At 46.3% G+C, this 16811-nt stretch overlaps 2 protein-coding genes across 2 annotated transcripts in view; both read right to left on the reverse strand.

The window, feature by feature from the left end:
- Positions 1-251: 251 nt before the first annotated feature.
- On the reverse strand, positions 252-1602 carry lim2.3 (lens intrinsic membrane protein 2.3; the record flags this gene model as incomplete). Its single annotated transcript, XM_080526058.1, has 4 exons — positions 252-313; positions 478-612; positions 992-1141; positions 1428-1602. The coding sequence occupies 4 exons, from the start codon at positions 1600-1602 to the stop codon at positions 252-254; spliced, it is 522 nt and encodes a 173-aa protein (XP_080382184.1).
- Positions 1603-12944: 11342 nt separating this feature from the next.
- Positions 12945-16811, reverse strand: part of LOC308152973 (roundabout homolog 2) — a 44404-nt gene continuing 40537 nt past the window's right edge. Inside the window, 6 exon segments of the mRNA XM_080526044.1 lie at positions 12945-13047; positions 14167-14312; positions 14800-14992; positions 14994-15010; positions 15412-15528; positions 15796-16178. Coding sequence (XP_080382170.1) covers positions 13036-13047; positions 14167-14312; positions 14800-14992; positions 14994-15010; positions 15412-15528; positions 15796-16178 — 868 coding nt within the window. The 3' untranslated portion in view covers positions 12945-13035.

Genomic DNA, 16811 nt, shown 5'->3' on the forward strand with positions numbered 1-16811 from the left:
ATGAACATCACTTGATAAAGAAGAGGAAAAACAGACATTTTGTTATATCAATTTATTTAACTTGTTCTTCAATATTGATCAGGCAAACAGGAAATGATGTGTGTGTGATCCCAGGTAACAGGGATAGCAAAGTTTCTCACAGTCATTCTTGATAGAGTACTGTGGGTGTGTGTGTGTGTGTGTGTGTGTGTGTGTGTGTGTGTGTGTGTGTGTGTGTGTGTGTGTGTGTGTGTGTGTGTGATTATATCAGATCAGCGTGAATTGGAGTTTCTCGGGCACTCGTGCATCCTGTAGGCGCACATGTAGAAGATACCTTGAAGAGATAACAGGAATATGTAAATATTAATAGAGATACATTCCCCACTAGGTCCTTTTTTAGAATAGAATAAATAATAACAATAATACTTTATTATTCTAAAAGTAGTATGCCTCTATGCATGTTGATTATATCTTCAGAGAGCATGTGCTACACCATACCTGAGAAGAATGTGAGCACCACGGCCACCCAGCCCATTATGTAGGACCAGGAGAAGCGCCAGTTCCCGTATCGTTTACCGTAGTAATTTACTGTCACCCCTGTGTAGACAGCCATTGCCAGCAGTACAAAGAAGCCTGCAAAAAGTAATTCAAATGTTATTTTCCCTTTCGCCACGTTTATGAACATACTCGTAGAATGGTTTTGCCCAAAACTGAGAAGGGTTATTAGGCTTGCCCCTGTAGGAGAACCATTTGGTTCCATACAGAACCCTCGGACATCAAAGGAAGAAGAAAGAAAAAATAATCTTTATTTTTCTAGCATTATGATTGCCAATGGTCCCTGACTGATGGATAGATGATTCACTTACTTAGACACATGTATTTGTTGTAAGTCCCTTTGGATAAAGGCGTCTGCTAAATGCCAAAAATGTAAATGTAAGAACTCTTTTTTGACCTCAGAGTGAGTGACAGTGAAAGGGGAAGAAAAGGATGAGACAGGAGGACAGACACTCACAGGAGATGAAGAAGAGGATGCCGGCTGCGAACGTCTTGTCAAACCCATCAAAGGAGGAGTAATGGATAAAGGCCATGACGCCTATCACTATGCCAATGAAACAGGCCAGCAGGGAGAGGATCATGAAGGCACGGGTGGCATCCCAGTACGCTGGCAGAGTGGGCACAGAGAGGGCAAGACTGAGACCGAGTAGGTTACTTATCTAGTACTATAATTCGATATAATACAATACAGTATAATACATCTTTATTGGTTGTTTCCTCAACAGAAATTATTGCTTGTTGCTATCACTGTAACATACTGTAATGTGCACACACTACGGTCAGTTATGCTTGATACATACATGATATATTGTTTCAGGAAAATAGTAAACTAAAAAGGCCTTTATGACTTCAATACGGAGAATATACAGCTAGTCATGGACTGTTGTTCTTACCAATGCTATCTGTGTGTGTCATGCATTTTCCTGGAACACAGTAGCGCCACAGGCCCTGATGCATGTAGTTGTTGGAGTGTCGGTACTGCATCCAATAATCGGTTGCCGTGGAGACTATAAGGAGTATGTTCCCGACTCCGGCGCAGAACAACCCTCCACCCATGAAGCTATACATCCTGCCAAGCACACTGATTGACACAGAGGAACACAGTTACATGCAGAACACTACAGAAGAATGGGATGGGATGATGTTGTGTATTTGTACTGTATCATCAACAGGTTGGCCAATACAGAGTAGACTAAATGGTAGAACAGAGTTACATACAGTGCAATACACTACAGTCAGGGTCTGAATATATATATTGGTGGTGTGGGGAGGGAGGGCACCCCAAAGAATCGTTAGGCACCCCCCCAAGAGTCAATGTGTAATTTGAACCCAGAGTACAATGGGCTGGGATAGTGGCACATGGTTGGTTAATGGATGATTTTCAAGTAATTCAGCATAGACTAAACTGTTTGGTTGGAATAGTTCAAAGGGTCTTGTATGGAAAGTGCTGACCACTATGATGCAAATATGTTTGTACCATATTTGAAATATTCCCTACATAATCTTTCAAAACGTTCATATTCATGTTCCATTACATTTAACCATACTAACAGTTCAGGTAATTTGTCAGAGCAACCTGAGCAACACACAATTATGCATATTTTTCCTTTTATTCCTTTCATATTTTTCCATCGCCATGTCTTCTATGTTGTGTCAAAGAACAAATATCAACTATTAATTTTCTAGCAGAAATAATAATAATAATAATAATAATACAGAATATCACATCTTTGTCTGCACATTACAGGTTTATACATGAATCACCTACCTTTATTTATCCTCTTTTTTCAGAAAAAAGTGAGAGATTCCAATATTACAGGGGGGTTGTCAAAGAACTCCGGAGCCCAATATTGCGCAGACTGGCAGGAAAGTTTTGTTTGTACGTAGGAAACCAAGCGAACAAACTGCCCAGTGGAACAATGGAGCATGCTGAGCCACAACCAATCACAGGGGATGAGTTTTGTGTTTTAGGGAATCTGCTGAAAATACAAAACTATTAAAGCGTGGGTGGCAAGTCTCAGTAATACTGATGACACAGTGGTTTCAATTCAAAATGCTGCCATACCATCCACGGTGAACATGGCTTGGCTATAGGATCCCACACTATTGCAGGAAAAGTTAATTTCAAATAGTTTCCAGATTCAAAAAAATATAATGATGATAATATAATGTTTTATTGGTCCTTGAATGTTGGATTAGTTGAATGGAAGTTATTATTCTATTCTTGACTTCATGAGTAGTCAACATCAGATCAGAATTCAAATTCTGAGATAATGGGTGATAGAATTTCCATGAATTGTGAGAAGATAGAATTCAATATATTCTTCAGAAATGTGATCAAGAAATCAGTATGAGTTACATTGATGTGTAGTATATGTGTCACCCTAAATGTGTCACCCTATGACTCTGTAATGCAAAATATCTGATATAAATGCAAAATGGTGGCCAATGTCTTAAATTAAATGTTTTGTATTTAATATGAAAGGAAGTCACAGTCTAAAAGGTATCAATTTGTTTGTCTGTCAAAAGTGTCAGTGGAGAGTTGTTCCACGAGACGAAGACTAAATAAAGGAGGCATTGGAGTGAGGAGAAACTTTAGCCAGAACTGTTGGCCCAACTGCCCAGGAAACACTGCTGCACAAATCAAACATACTTCTGAGGGCACAGTGCAGCAGACTGCTATCTACAATTGGTCGAATCCCAGCTTTGGTAAAAAAAAGAAAGAGGTTCTACCTAAAACTAACCAAAACAGAAAAAAGCTGGTACAAAAAGCTGGTGGTTGTAAATAGTCTTTCAGCTGATTTTTCGCTTACGGAAACAGTTTGAGATTTTGAACTTCAAGCCAAAATGATCAATAATTCCACTAAAACCATATTTACAGTAGTTATATTGTGACAGCTGTGGTCACCGTAGACCTTCAGTTAGCTCACATCTGTTGTGACAAGTGACAACTCAGCACAGGGTGTGTGTAAGAGGTAATACCTTCTACTCACCACTAGATGCTGCCTTCTTTCAAGTCATACACCTGAATATGGAGCCTATACTATTATGCAGAAAACATGCAGATCATTGAATTCACTCATCCTACCTGGCTGTGTCACAGACAAACAGACAGAATAATGATGTGTGCTCATTGTTATGTATCTACAGAATTCCTCAATCAAACATACTTACTTTCATCTCTACCCATCTCCGGATATCAGATGAATTCTTCTCATATTCATAATCTCATCATCCACCAATAATGTCAAACATATCTATGAACATAACTGTAACATGCTGATGTGGATGTTTGTTGTGTCCATAATGTTCTAGTGTATTCGTTTCTACTGATCTATATCAGATCATATCCTCTCATGTTTATAATCTCATCATCTAACAGTGATATAAAGACATACAAGCATATACAACAGTTATAGTTTATGATGCTGAAGTGGGTGTCATATTTGCCCCAAAAATATGAATCTAATCTAATCTATGTATATTCTCATTTATATCAGATCAGTCCTCCTATTCATAATCCTAACGTTGTATCAGTGATATAAAAACATGACAAGTATTGTTGTTACGATGGGGTAATGTGTTTGGACCCAGGCGCAGAGTAGAACAGAGTAGACGGAAGCAGGAGTAAAATAATAACGATACTCTTTATTTTGAGTAAACGGAACAAATAATAACCGCACAGTAAGCGCATAAACAAAAGAGGAGAAAACAAGTCTCCGATAAACGTTTTAAATAATAACAGGAACAAGGCAGAGCAATGTACTTACAATCGTCAACTATACTTATTTCCTAATCCGGCGAGGAACAATAAGGCTAAGAAGAATCGTATACATACAACAAACGCAACATGAAGTGAACAACCGACAACCAGAGGGGAAACAGAGGGATCTAAATAGCCACAGCCAAACAACACACACCAGGTACAAATCAGTTAATTAGGACAGACAAATGCATACATAAAACACCAGAGGGCGCCAAAGGGTCGCTCCACAATAAGGTCGCTTCCCCAACCCTTACAGTATCCCCCCCCGACGAACGGCACCTGCCGTTCACCTGGGTGCCTCAGGATGTAGTTGGCGGAAGTCTGTAATTAGTTTTGGGTCCAATATGTCCCTCTGAGGCACACAGGACCGTTCCTCCGGCCCATACCCCTCCCAATCCACCAAAAACTGTAAGCCCCTACCCCTCCGCCGGCAATCCATAATCCTCCGTACTGTATAAACAGTCTGTCCATCAATGATGCGTGGCGGGGGAACAGGGGGGGGTGGTGGGGACATGGGGCAAGTGACGAAGGGTTTCAGTAGGGACACATGAAAGGTCAGGTGAACCCGCATGGAAGGTGGGAGTAGTAGTCTATACGCCACCGGGTTCACCCGCCGCACCACTTTGAACGGACCCACGAACCGGGGCGCTAGCTTCCTGGACTCGACCCGGAGGGGAAGGTCCCGGGTCGAGAGCCACACCTTCTGCCCCGGGCGAAAGATCGGGGCCGGGCGACGCCTGCGGTTGGCCTGAAGCTGGGACCGAGCCGACGCCCGCTGAAGCGCCGCCCTCACCCGCCTCCAGGTCCGGCGACAGCGACCGACGTGGGCTTGGACGGAGGGCACCTCCGCCTCCTCCTCCTGCTCAGGGAATAGGGGGGGTTGATAGCCATATTGGCACTGAAAGGGGGATAGGCCAGTGGATGAGCAGAGGAGGGTGTTGTGGGCGTATTCCGCCCACGCCAGTCGCCGACTCCACGTCGCCGGATTGCCGGAGACGTAGCACCTCAGCACGCCTTCCAGGTCCTGGTTGACACGCTCCGTCTGCCCATTGGACTGTGGATGGAAACCGGAGGACAGGCTGACGGAGGCGCCGAGGCTGGTCGCGAACGCCTTCCAGAACCTGGAAGCGAACTGAGGACCCCGATCCGACACCATGTCCTGCGGGAGACCATGCACCCGGAAGATGTGCTGCACCACCAGGTCGGCCGTCTCTCGGGCCGAGGGGAGTTTGAGGAGGGGGATGAAGTGGGCCGCCTTGGAGAAACGGTCCACTACCACCAAGATGGTAGTGAACCCGTCAGAGGGAGGGAGACCTGAAATAAAGTCAAGGGAGATGTGGGACCAGGGGCGTTTGGGGATGGGGAGGGGTCGGAGTAGCCCCGCTGAAGGCTGGCGAGATGTCTTGCTGCGCGCACACACAGGACAGGCTGCCACAAAGGCGCGCGTATCCCTCTCCGCTGTGGGCCACCAGAACCTCCTGCGAATAAAGTCCAGGGTCCTGGCAGCCCCGGGGTGGCTAGTGAGGGGCGACGCATGCGCCCATTGCAGCAGCCGTGAGCGCGCAGTCTTGGGAACATACAGCCTCCCCGGGGGTCCTCCCCCCGGATCCGGCTCCCGCCTGAGCGCCGCTCACCACTTTAGCGATCCCCCACGACACAGGGGCAACAATAAGGGTCTCCGGAACAATGGGGTGGGGTTTTTCCTCCCGGTCCGCCGGATCGAACTGCCGGGAGAGGGCGTCCGGCTTGACGTTTTTGGACCCCGGCCTAAAGGAGATGGAAAATTGGAAGCGTGTAAAAAACAGCGCCCACCTGGCTTGACGCGAATTGAGGCGCTTAGCCCCCTGGATGTAGGCCAGGTTCTTGTGGTCCGTCCACACCACAAACGGCTGTGCGGCCCCCTCCAGCCACTGCCTCCACTCCTCCAAAGCCAATTTAATGGCCAGCAGCTCCCGGTTTCCTACGTCATAATTACACTCGGCCGGGGACAGCCGACGTGAGAAAAAGGCGCAGGGATGTACCTTCCCATCCTTCCTGCACCTCTGGGAGAGCACCGCCCCCACCGCGAGATCTGAGGCGTCCACCTCCACCAGGAATGGTACTTCCGAGTCCGGATGGGCTAGGACCGGAGCAGAGGTGAACCGTTGCTTGAGGTCCACGAAGGCGGCCTCCGCCTCCGAGGACCAGGCGAACGTACGGAGGGTAGACCTGGTGAGGGCAGTTAAAGGGGCAGCTAGGGCACTAAAATTGCGGATAAAGCGTCTATAAAAATTAGCAAACCCTAGGAACCGCTGTAACTGTTTCAAAGAGGAGGGGCGGGGCCAGTCTAACACCGCACTAACCTTGGCAGGGTCCATGCTTAAATCCCCCCGTGTTATAATGAACCCCAGGAATGACACTGTGTCGGCGTGAAAGACACATTTCTCTGCCTTGACGAATAACTGGTGGTGGAGGAGGCGCTGAAGGACTTGACGGACATGACGTTGATGTTGAGTAATGTCTTTGGAAAAAATTAGGATATCGTCAAGGTACACAAAAACCGAATGACCAATCAAATCCCGCAGTACGTCGTTGACTAGTGCTTGAAATACTGCGGGTGCATTAGCGAGACCAAAGGGCATGACTAAATACTCATAATGTCCGTTAGGCGTGTTAAAAGCCGTCTTCCACTCGTCCCCCTCCCTCATCCTCACCAGGTTGTATGCATTGCGTAAATCCAGTTTGGTAAACACCCTTGCTCCTTGCAGTGACTCAAAGGCGGTATCCATGAGGGGCAGGGGATAGCGATTCTTTATGGAAATGTCATTTAGACCGCGGTAATCGATGCAGGGACGCTGTCCCCCGTCTTTCTTTGCCACAAAGAAGAAGCCTGCGCCAGCGGGCGAGGTGGAAGGACGGATATGACCCGCGGCCAGTGCTTCCTCTATGTATTTATTCATGGAGAGATTCTCCGGGCGAGAGAGGGAAAACAGGCGTCCCCGCGGCGGCACAGTACCCGGCAGCAGATTGATGGCACAGTCATAGGGTCTATGGGGGGGTAATTTCTCGGCCCGAGATTTACTGAACACTTCCCCCAGGTCCCAATATATCTGAGGCACCCCTGTCAGGTCGGGGCTGGAAGGGGAAGCAGGGCCAGGGGAATTAGGAAGAGGGGTGGAAAGGGGGAGAGGCGAGAACTGGGGCTGCAACGGGGATGCGAGAGTCGTGGGCGGAGACTCAGTACGCACTGTGAGGGAGCCTGCTTCGAGGGAGAGTCGACCTGTGGACCAGTCAATGCGGGGGTTGAGAGAAGCTAACCAGGGGTGACCTAACACAATAGGGCAATCAGGAGAGGCCACAATAAAAAATCGTATGAGTTCCCAACGACCCCCTCCCACCTGGATATGTACAGGCATAGTGCGCTGGGTAATGATCCCCGACCCCAATGGCCGGCCGTCTAGGGCTCGAACAGGAACGGGTTCTTTCAATTCTTCCAAAGGAACCCCCCACCCCCAGGCCTTCGTGCATTAAATTCCCCGCTGCCCCTGAGTCCACCAGACCCCGAACTCGCTGGGTACAGTGTCCCCACCGCACCTTAACAGAAAAAAAGGTTCGTGGGTCATTGAAACCCGAGGGTATGTCCCTACCCGCTAATACCCCTCCCGATACTAGCGGGCTGCCCCGTTTCCCGAGGTCCCTGGACAGGCACTGTAGCGGTGACCCTTGCGACCGCAACGGAAGCAGCGCCGCTCGTCCAGCCGACGCCGCCTCTCTGTGCTGGAGAGGTGTGTTGCGCCCAACTGCATGGCCTCCTCCTCCTCCGTGGTCTCCTCCGGGAACCGCCGAGTCGCCTCCCTAGCAGGAGGAGGTTGGAACGGAGCGCCCCTCGACGAGCCCCTCTCACGTGATCGCTCTCGGCGCCGATTGTCCACACGCACCGAGAGCTCCACTACGCCGTCTAGCCGCTCTGGGAGGTCCCGGAGGGCAAGTTGGTCTTTCATCGCCTCCGAGAGCCCCTGGGTATAGAGTACGGCCAGGGCCTTCTCCTCCCAACCCGCCTCCCTAGCTAGAGTGCGGAACTCGATAGAATAATCCGCCACCGAGCGATCCCCCTGTCGACACGCCGTGAGCCGCCGACCGGCTTCGTGCCCCGATATCACCCGGGAGGTGTCGAATATTTTGCGTAACTCCCGGGTGAATGCTGTAGCGTCGGAGCACGCCGGCGACTGACTCTCCCACTCGGCCGTGGCCCAGGACAGGGCACGGCCCGTCAACAGGGTGATGATGTAGGCCACTCGGGAGTGCTCGGTGGGGAAGGACAGGGGCTGCAGGCTGAAGATCAGTGAACACTGAGTCAGGAACTCTCTGCAGCCCTCTGGACGTCCATCATAGCGTTCGGGAGGAGGTAGTCGGGGTTCCCGCGTGGTCACCGGCGGTAGAGGAGGCATAGCTGCTGCTGCTGCTGCCGCTGGTGGAGTGGGGTTGGCCTGAGCGGCCACCAGGCTAGTCACGGCGATGGTCAGCTTTTCGATCTCCGCAAACATCGCCAGCTGGTTCCGCTCCTGCTGGGCTACCATAGCCCCCTGGGTATTCAGCACCGTGCGAATCTGCTCTACATCTGCTGGGTCCATAATGGTCGGTTGTTCTGTTACGATGGGGTAATGTGTTTGGACCCAGGCGCAGAGTAGAACAGAGTAGACGGAAGCAGGAGTAAAATAATAACGATACTCTTTATTTTGAGTAAACGGAACAAATAATAACCGCACAGTAAGCGCATAAACAAAAGAGGAGAAAACAAGTCTCCGATAAACGTTTTAAATAATAACAGGAACAAGGCAGAGCAATGTACTTACAATCGTCAACTATACTTATTTCCTAATCCGGCGAGGAACAATAAGGCTAAGAAGAATCGTATACATACAACAAACGCAACATGAAGTGAACAACCGACAACCAGAGGGGAAACAGAGGGATCTAAATAGCCACAGCCAAACAACACACACCAGGTACAAATCAGTTAATTAGGACAGACAAATGCATACATAAAACACCAGAGGGCGCCAAAGGGTCGCTCCACAATAAGGTCGCTTCCCCAACCCTTACATATTGTCTTCTGTTAATGTTTTTACTGTGTGTAGATGAGGATTCTAAGTATTGTAAATTGTTCTGAATAAAAAAGTGTCAGATGTGGAGTGGCCATACTTTTGCCTCTGCAACTGAGTGTGGTTGTTTGAGTCAAGCACTGGATGGTGTGGGTGTGAGTGAGTGTGTGTGTGTGTGTGTGTGTGTGTGTGTGAGTGTGAGTGTGTGTGTGTGTGTGTGTGTGTGTGAGTGTGTAAGTGAGTGTGTGTGTGTGTGTGAGTGTGTGTGTGTGTGTGTGAGTGTGAGTGTGTGTGTGTGAGTGTGTGAGTGAGTGTGTGTGTGTGTGAGTGTGTGTGGGTGTGAGTGTGTGAGTGTGGGTGTGAGTGTGTGTGTGTGTGAGTGTGTGAGTGTGTGTGTGAGTGTGTGTGTGTGTGTGAGTGTGTGTGTGTGTGTGTGTGTGAGTGTGTGAGTGAGTGTGTGTGTGTGAGTGTGTGTGTGTGTGTGTGTCAGGGTTTCCGTTAACCGGTAATTACCGGTCTTTGTCCGGTAACATTTGTTGAAGTCCGACAAACTGAAAACTCGTCGGACAAAATGTCCGGTGAAAATAATCACCACCATTCTCAGCTGAGCACCAAACACACACACACCCACGCACACACACTGCCCGAGAGAGAAGGACCCGCCCCCTCCAGCCAGCCTATAGGCTAACCAAAGGGGGCGGGTCCTTCTCTCTCGGGCAGTGCCGCGCGTGCACGAGTGTGTGTGTCCGGTGCCCAGCTGAAAATGGTGGCCCGAAGCGGAAAGCCTTATCTTTATCGCACAATAACAAGGATAACAAACGAAACGGACAACATTTACACTAAGACAGTGTGCGAATTAAATCACGGTGTGCGGGGGAGCCCAGGGATTCAAGCAACAAAAAGAAAATCTCCTGACGGAAAAAAAAGTTCTGGCCAAATCGGGGCCGGTGGCTTTCCGCGCGCGTGCGATGTTCCGTTCTACGTTCTAATGCTTTGACTTTTCTTTCGAAAAATGTGAATACATTTCCGCGTTGTCGAAAATCAATGACACATCGCTAGTCAACTAACACGGTTTGTTTTATGAGCCTGCTAACAATGTAAAGTAGTGTTGTAAGATGGAGACAAACTTCAGCTATATGATCTAACAGCCGGTCTTCAGGACGACATACAGACCCGTATGAGCTTACAGGGCTATCCCCTAAGTATGATTTGACAGGCAGCTAAACGAAAATGCCTTCCCAACCAGCGAGACCTGGGGGGTGTTCCATCAACGTCGCCAAAGGAAAACCTAGGCCCACTTCGCCAAGTCCCGCGAGACTCTTAAAAAGATCCAGGCATATCTTGATAGATCTCGCGAGACTTGTCAAAACAAGCCCAGACTTTCCTCCAGCGACGTCGATGGAACACCCCCCTGGTTATAGAAATGACGTTGTTTTATTGATAAAATTTTAAAAAAAAGGGTAAAACTGGAAAGAGAAAATTGAAAACTCACATTAATCCCAAACAATTTAACAAACTTCAGTTAACGTAATGTGGAGTCCGTTCATTGATCGATGCTGTCTGTTCAGTTCCCAGTGAGGCGCCCGTTCAGCGCTGGACATAATGGCATAGCGCGCATGCGAATCATGTTATATTATTATATAGCTCGCATCTAATCGTATCGGATGAGAAATAGACATTAAATGGCATATATAGGTCGCTACACAACAGTAATCACCGCGACAAACAGCTATATTAGATTTGGAGAAAAAAAAATATGATTTAGAAAAAAATTTTTTTTATTATATTTTAATATGATGACCGGAATAATTCACGTTTGTCCGGTAAATCGAAATCTTCCCGGACACGATGTCCGGCGGCAAATTTTTCTAACGGAAACCCTGGTGTGTGTGTGTGTGTGGTGTGAGAGGAGGCTGTGTGTGTGTGTGTGTTGTATATCATGTGTCTAATCCATGGCACAAACAAGCAATAACAATATTAGAAAACAATGTCCCCATTGCTAAACTCCTTACATTTCAACAGGATTATCCTCAATATCAGTGGGTCCCAGAGGCCATTGACCTCAGCACAATAGACTGTCCCTCCCTCCCTGCCCTCCTCTAAATTTCTACACCTCCTCAACCAAGATCCACAGTGAAGCATTGTGTCCAGAAAAGATGCCCTTTATATCCCTACGATATTCATCTCACTATTTCAACAGTGGCCTGGTTTAAATTATTATAATCATTATTTATTTTGCTATTTAAACCTGATATAAAACTACAACTTTAAACCAACCAATGGTATTCAAACCTTCCTTTTTTGTAGGAGCCAAACCAATCCTCTCATGTTCTTTCCTCACAATGGGATCTCTGCAAGCAGCTTGAGACAGTATTGAGAGATGGCTGCATGAATTCATTATTGATATGAATGTAGTCTGTTGAGAGCTCTCTATGCTAGGCACAACCTGAAAGAGGTTCATATTCTAGTCAGAGGAGTTTTTACTTCACAGACCCGTGGGAAAGCAAGCATGTCTCAAGTAGTAAAGTGAAAGCTCACCCTGCTTTTTTTTCTAGCCCTTGCAGCGTGACAGTTGATTTAACACACCTCACCACATATCCAGTCTAATATTATGCAACACAACTGAGATACTACTTTGTACAACGCTCCAGCCACTAACACAGGGTACTTTTCTCCTCTTTAATAGTTTGGTTGTCTTCACCAGCTTGTCTCTCACTAATTTAATGTTTGATATTCCAAATATATCCACAATATGCACTGCAAATGACCCAGAAATGTTTATATTTTTGTTGATGAAAATTAATATCACAAGTTATTCCTACCAGAAGGTGCTACAGCACCTGTAGATTGATTTAAAACAATAGGCTGCGAAAACAAATGTTTTAGAGAAACAAATATTTTATTGGTCTTTTTACAAATTATTAAAATGATGACAGAACAAATCAACTAGTGTTCAACAAGGGTACACAGTACAGATTTACACATGTTCAGCATCACAACCTAAAATGACAAGGCTATTTTATCTGGTGTTGCGAAGACCGATTACGTCTGTTGTGTGTGTAAAGAGAAGAAGCAGGAGGCTCACTACAATAACAGAGAGTGTATGAGAGATAGAATCTGTAAACACACACACACACACACACACACACACACACACACACAGGCACACCCATCTCTCTGATGTTAACACAGTTTCTTGTTAATATAGTTTCTGCCTCATATTTTCATGTCTTTCACCACACAAACGTCGTCATGGTTTCAGGGTAAACAAGTAAACATAAGGTACATTCAAACCTCTGCTGTATGATATGTAGTAATTTCTGACATATTTTTCTTTCCTTTTCCTCAAAATACAATATATTTTCTATAACCCGGATCTCGTTTAAAAAAAGAAAGTGGCAAAGATGTCTATGTACAGATGACGGCAGGAGCTCAAATCACATACGTAATGAATAAATAATTAAATAATAATACGAATACAAATAATAAATAGCTAAAAATACGAAGAGATATTGAGAAGGCAGGTGGCAGGCCTGGAAGCTTTCCATTTTGTCTTCAGTTGTTCTTTGATACCATGGCAACAGGCTTGGAGATCAGCAAAGAACAGAAAATAAACTGAAGAGAATGTTATCACGTCACGCAATCTGTTTCCATCTATATGAGGTTCTGAAAGGAAAGCAAACATACAACACGAATCAGAAATGGGGTCTGTGCCAACCTAATCCTGCCACTGATTGTGTAACTCAGTCAAAGCTTTACCACACAAACATTGTAGCCTACAAGTATTTATGGTGGTACACATATGCACTGTGTGGCTGTGTGGCTGTGTGGCGAGAAATACATGCATTCACTGCCCTGTAAATTGCTTTACTTGTAGCCCTAACCCTAACCCTGTTACTTATAATTCTACTGACTTTCCATGTAAACCATTCTCAAAACATTATTTTAAATTGACTGTAGTCCACCTTGTCAAGTCAAGTCAAGTCAACTTTATTTGTATAGCACATTTACGTACAGCAATGCTGAGCCAAAGTGCTTCACAGTAAAAATAGATAGAATGCAGGAAATAAGTAAGCACAATGCACACAATACAATGTAATACAAAATATGGTAACATTAAAAGAGAGGATAAAAGGACTAAAAACAATAAAACAATAAGACAATGTGTCTTGTGTCTTTTGGTGCACTGTCTACACCAATCAGAGGCTGATTATGACCCGGAGAGCCAGTTGGTTTACAAGTAATTTTTTCTGAGTGGGGCAGTCCCACTCATATTTTACATTTTATTTGACAGATACAGTGAAGATTTAGACAGGAAGGATGGGTGAGAGAGAGAGGAGGGATGACATGCAGGATATGTCCCCGGTCGGAATCGAACCGGAGACCCTGCGGTTACATGGTCAGCGCTTAACCCGCTACGCCACCTAAGCGCCCCTGGTTTACATTTTTATGCAACAGGAACCAAATTAAAGCTGCAAGAAAAACCGCCAAATGCTGCAGCCATGCTGCTGGAGCTAACAGTAGCTGCCCTACTGAGCAGGGCTGGGTCGAAAAGTACATTGAGTATCTGCTTGTAGTGCCAGATCTGCTTGTAGTGCCAGATGGGCAGTGGTTTGGACTTTTGAGACTATTCCATTGGTTCCTGTGTGCCAGGCATACTTAATGAAGCACAGCTTTTTATTACACAGCCAGTATTTGAAATGATTTCAATGACTATAAGAACAAAGGCCTGCTACTGTATTATAGCCCTGGCTGCTGTCCCTGAAGTCTGGATCCCGGACTCACCTCGTCCCTCCTCTGACCGGTTCCGGCCACGGGACCCCTGTGCCCAGTGGAAGCCCGGGAAGAGGCCCCGGGGCCCAGGGAGCCGTAGCCTCCCATCTGGCTCCTGGGTAGGACACTGGGCTGGCAGCACGGGATTACCCCTTCATCTGCAGAGGGCAATATCCAGTACTTCACTCAAAAGCACAGCTGGAAATATATGGGTCAGATTCTAAGTGCTGGACCACCAGACTAGACCCCCCACTGCACTGTACCATCTCCGGTGGTGGTTGGGGGAGTGGGTAGGGAGGGAGGGGATTTCCGTCGGATATGTGAGTGCTTTAAGCTGATGGGTCTTTTTAAGTCTGTGGGGGATTTGTATGAGTATGAATAGATGGAAATGCACTAGTCTAGACGGCACCGCAATCACAATATAGGGTTTATGTCGGCTTGTATTTATGTAGGCGTGTATGGGATGATTACATGTTGCAGATGTAAGGATTGTTCTGTTTACATGTTTGACTGTGCGTGTCTATTGTGTGAGTGTATTGATAATTGTCACATTACACTGCGTTATGTCAATTGGTGAAAACTGAATGAATTCACTAGCGGAACCTGAACGCCACACACACACACACCTCCATTTCCACCACATACCTTGTGAGACCCACATCCCAGGCCCTTTCCTCTGGGTTGAGGGGGAGTACTCTCCCCTCCTTTGCAGTGCAGGTGAGTCGTCTCCCTCTCTCCTCTCTCTGTCTGGCGACGTCCGGCTGCAGCCCAACGCATCAGCCAGCAGCTGCATGGCGTCACCTGCAGGGGGTGGGGCTGGAGGAGGGGGTAGGTCTGCAACAAATATGATTGATAGCTAAACAGATAAACACTTCTCCAAGGTGACATTCAGGGATGTAGTGGATGGTAGACACACAGAAACACAATTTACGCACTATTTTTTAACACATTTTAAACATGGAAATTGAGCTTACCCATGAAATGTGTTTTTTCTTTTTTGTTTCTTTTTTATATATATACTTTACTTCACCTATACTTTCTTTTATTTACCTTTTGTTTCTTTTTTATTATTACTACTCAATCTTTTCAGTTTGTAAAGCGTCTTTGAATGACTATATAAGTCTAATGAATTATTATTATTATTATAAAAAATAAAAATAAAAAAACTTTTGCCAAACTCCTGGTAACAATACTATGAAAATACTGTAGAACCTGTGTGTGAATATACTGTATTATTATCTGTATGTCATATCTCACCTTGGTTGTGCAGCTCTCTCTTGTGATGCTGCACCTCCTTGGGGAATTTCTTCTTGGTCCTGGTTCTGTGTCCTTGGGCTGTGTGGGCGGATTCAGCCGGGAACGGAGGAGATTGGCCTGACAGAAAATAACAGTGACGTCAGCTTGAGATCTTTGAATAAATCTGATTTGATTTATATGTACAAATACTCTATTACTAAAAGTTGGTTATGGGGTCATGATAACACTATATATTTCACAATACTATAATTGATTGCCTGTCTTGCGTAGTATTTGGCTAACCTTCTGTATCGTGAGGTGAGCTAAACATAAATAACATAAATCTACTCTGTGGTAGGACTTTGAGGGCAACAGCTGCATTATACACAGGTGTGGACAACCAACCTTTGCCACTCCTCTCTAATGCAAGGCCCTCCCCCTGGAAGGCATCTGTCCATTGGTTGGTGTGATACGGCATGCTGAGATCATGGGCCTCGTTATTGGGCAACAGGTTGGGGTTGGACTGAGTGACCTGCGAGCCTGACCCGTAGCAAGCCAGCAGGTCAAAGTGCTGCAGCCGCGGGCTGTCATTCGACGGATGGGTCACCTCCTGGGGGGAGGAGTTAGGCGAGGTTGTGGACTGCAGCCTATAGGACGTGCCTTGGGTTAGCTCTTCCCCTCTGGAGGCCAGGCAGGCTAACTCCTCCCTCGAGCTGTCCATGAGGTAGGTCCGCGCTGGCAGAGGTGGGCACCAGTCCTCCTCCTCCTCATCATCATCATCATCAGAGCTGCAGTACAGAGAGGATAAGGGGAAGGAGGAGGGAGGGGAGAGAGTTAGTACTGGTAGGAACATGGTCAGGAATCAGGACCTGTCACAGTAAGTGAAAAACATTGTCAATATTAAACATACAGAACTCAGACCTTTAGAGATATCTGAGCTAACAGCTATATCGAGAGATTTAACAAACGTCGGGGGAGTTTTGTATTAAATATGACCTACATAACGGGTTACAAATGATTTGTGTTGTCATGACTATGGGGGCGTCGGAGCATGTTTAAATAGGGGACATTATTGAGGATGGAAAGTGCTAATGCAGAGTGTCAGATGGTGGCTAATGTCATTAGAGAAGACACAGCCCATCAGAGCAGCTCAGTCCCTCCAGTTATGTCCACAATCTCAACTGTCAGAACTTGTTAAAAGAAGTGCTAGGCGCCGCTCCATGCATCAGCCAACGCACCCCACGGCCGAAAGACAAACCACTGTTTTAAAACGCCAATCAGAAATGTTTACTTCCACAGTTTAAATGAATTACAATACAATACAATACAATACAATACAATACAATACAATACAATACAATACAATACAATACAATACAATACAATACAATACAATACAATACAATGTGTATTAAAGCATT

Source organism: Nansenia antarctica (assembly GCF_963989245.1).
Source record: "Nansenia antarctica genome assembly, chromosome: 3".
Taxonomy (NCBI): domain Eukaryota; kingdom Metazoa; phylum Chordata; class Actinopteri; order Argentiniformes; family Microstomatidae; genus Nansenia; species Nansenia antarctica.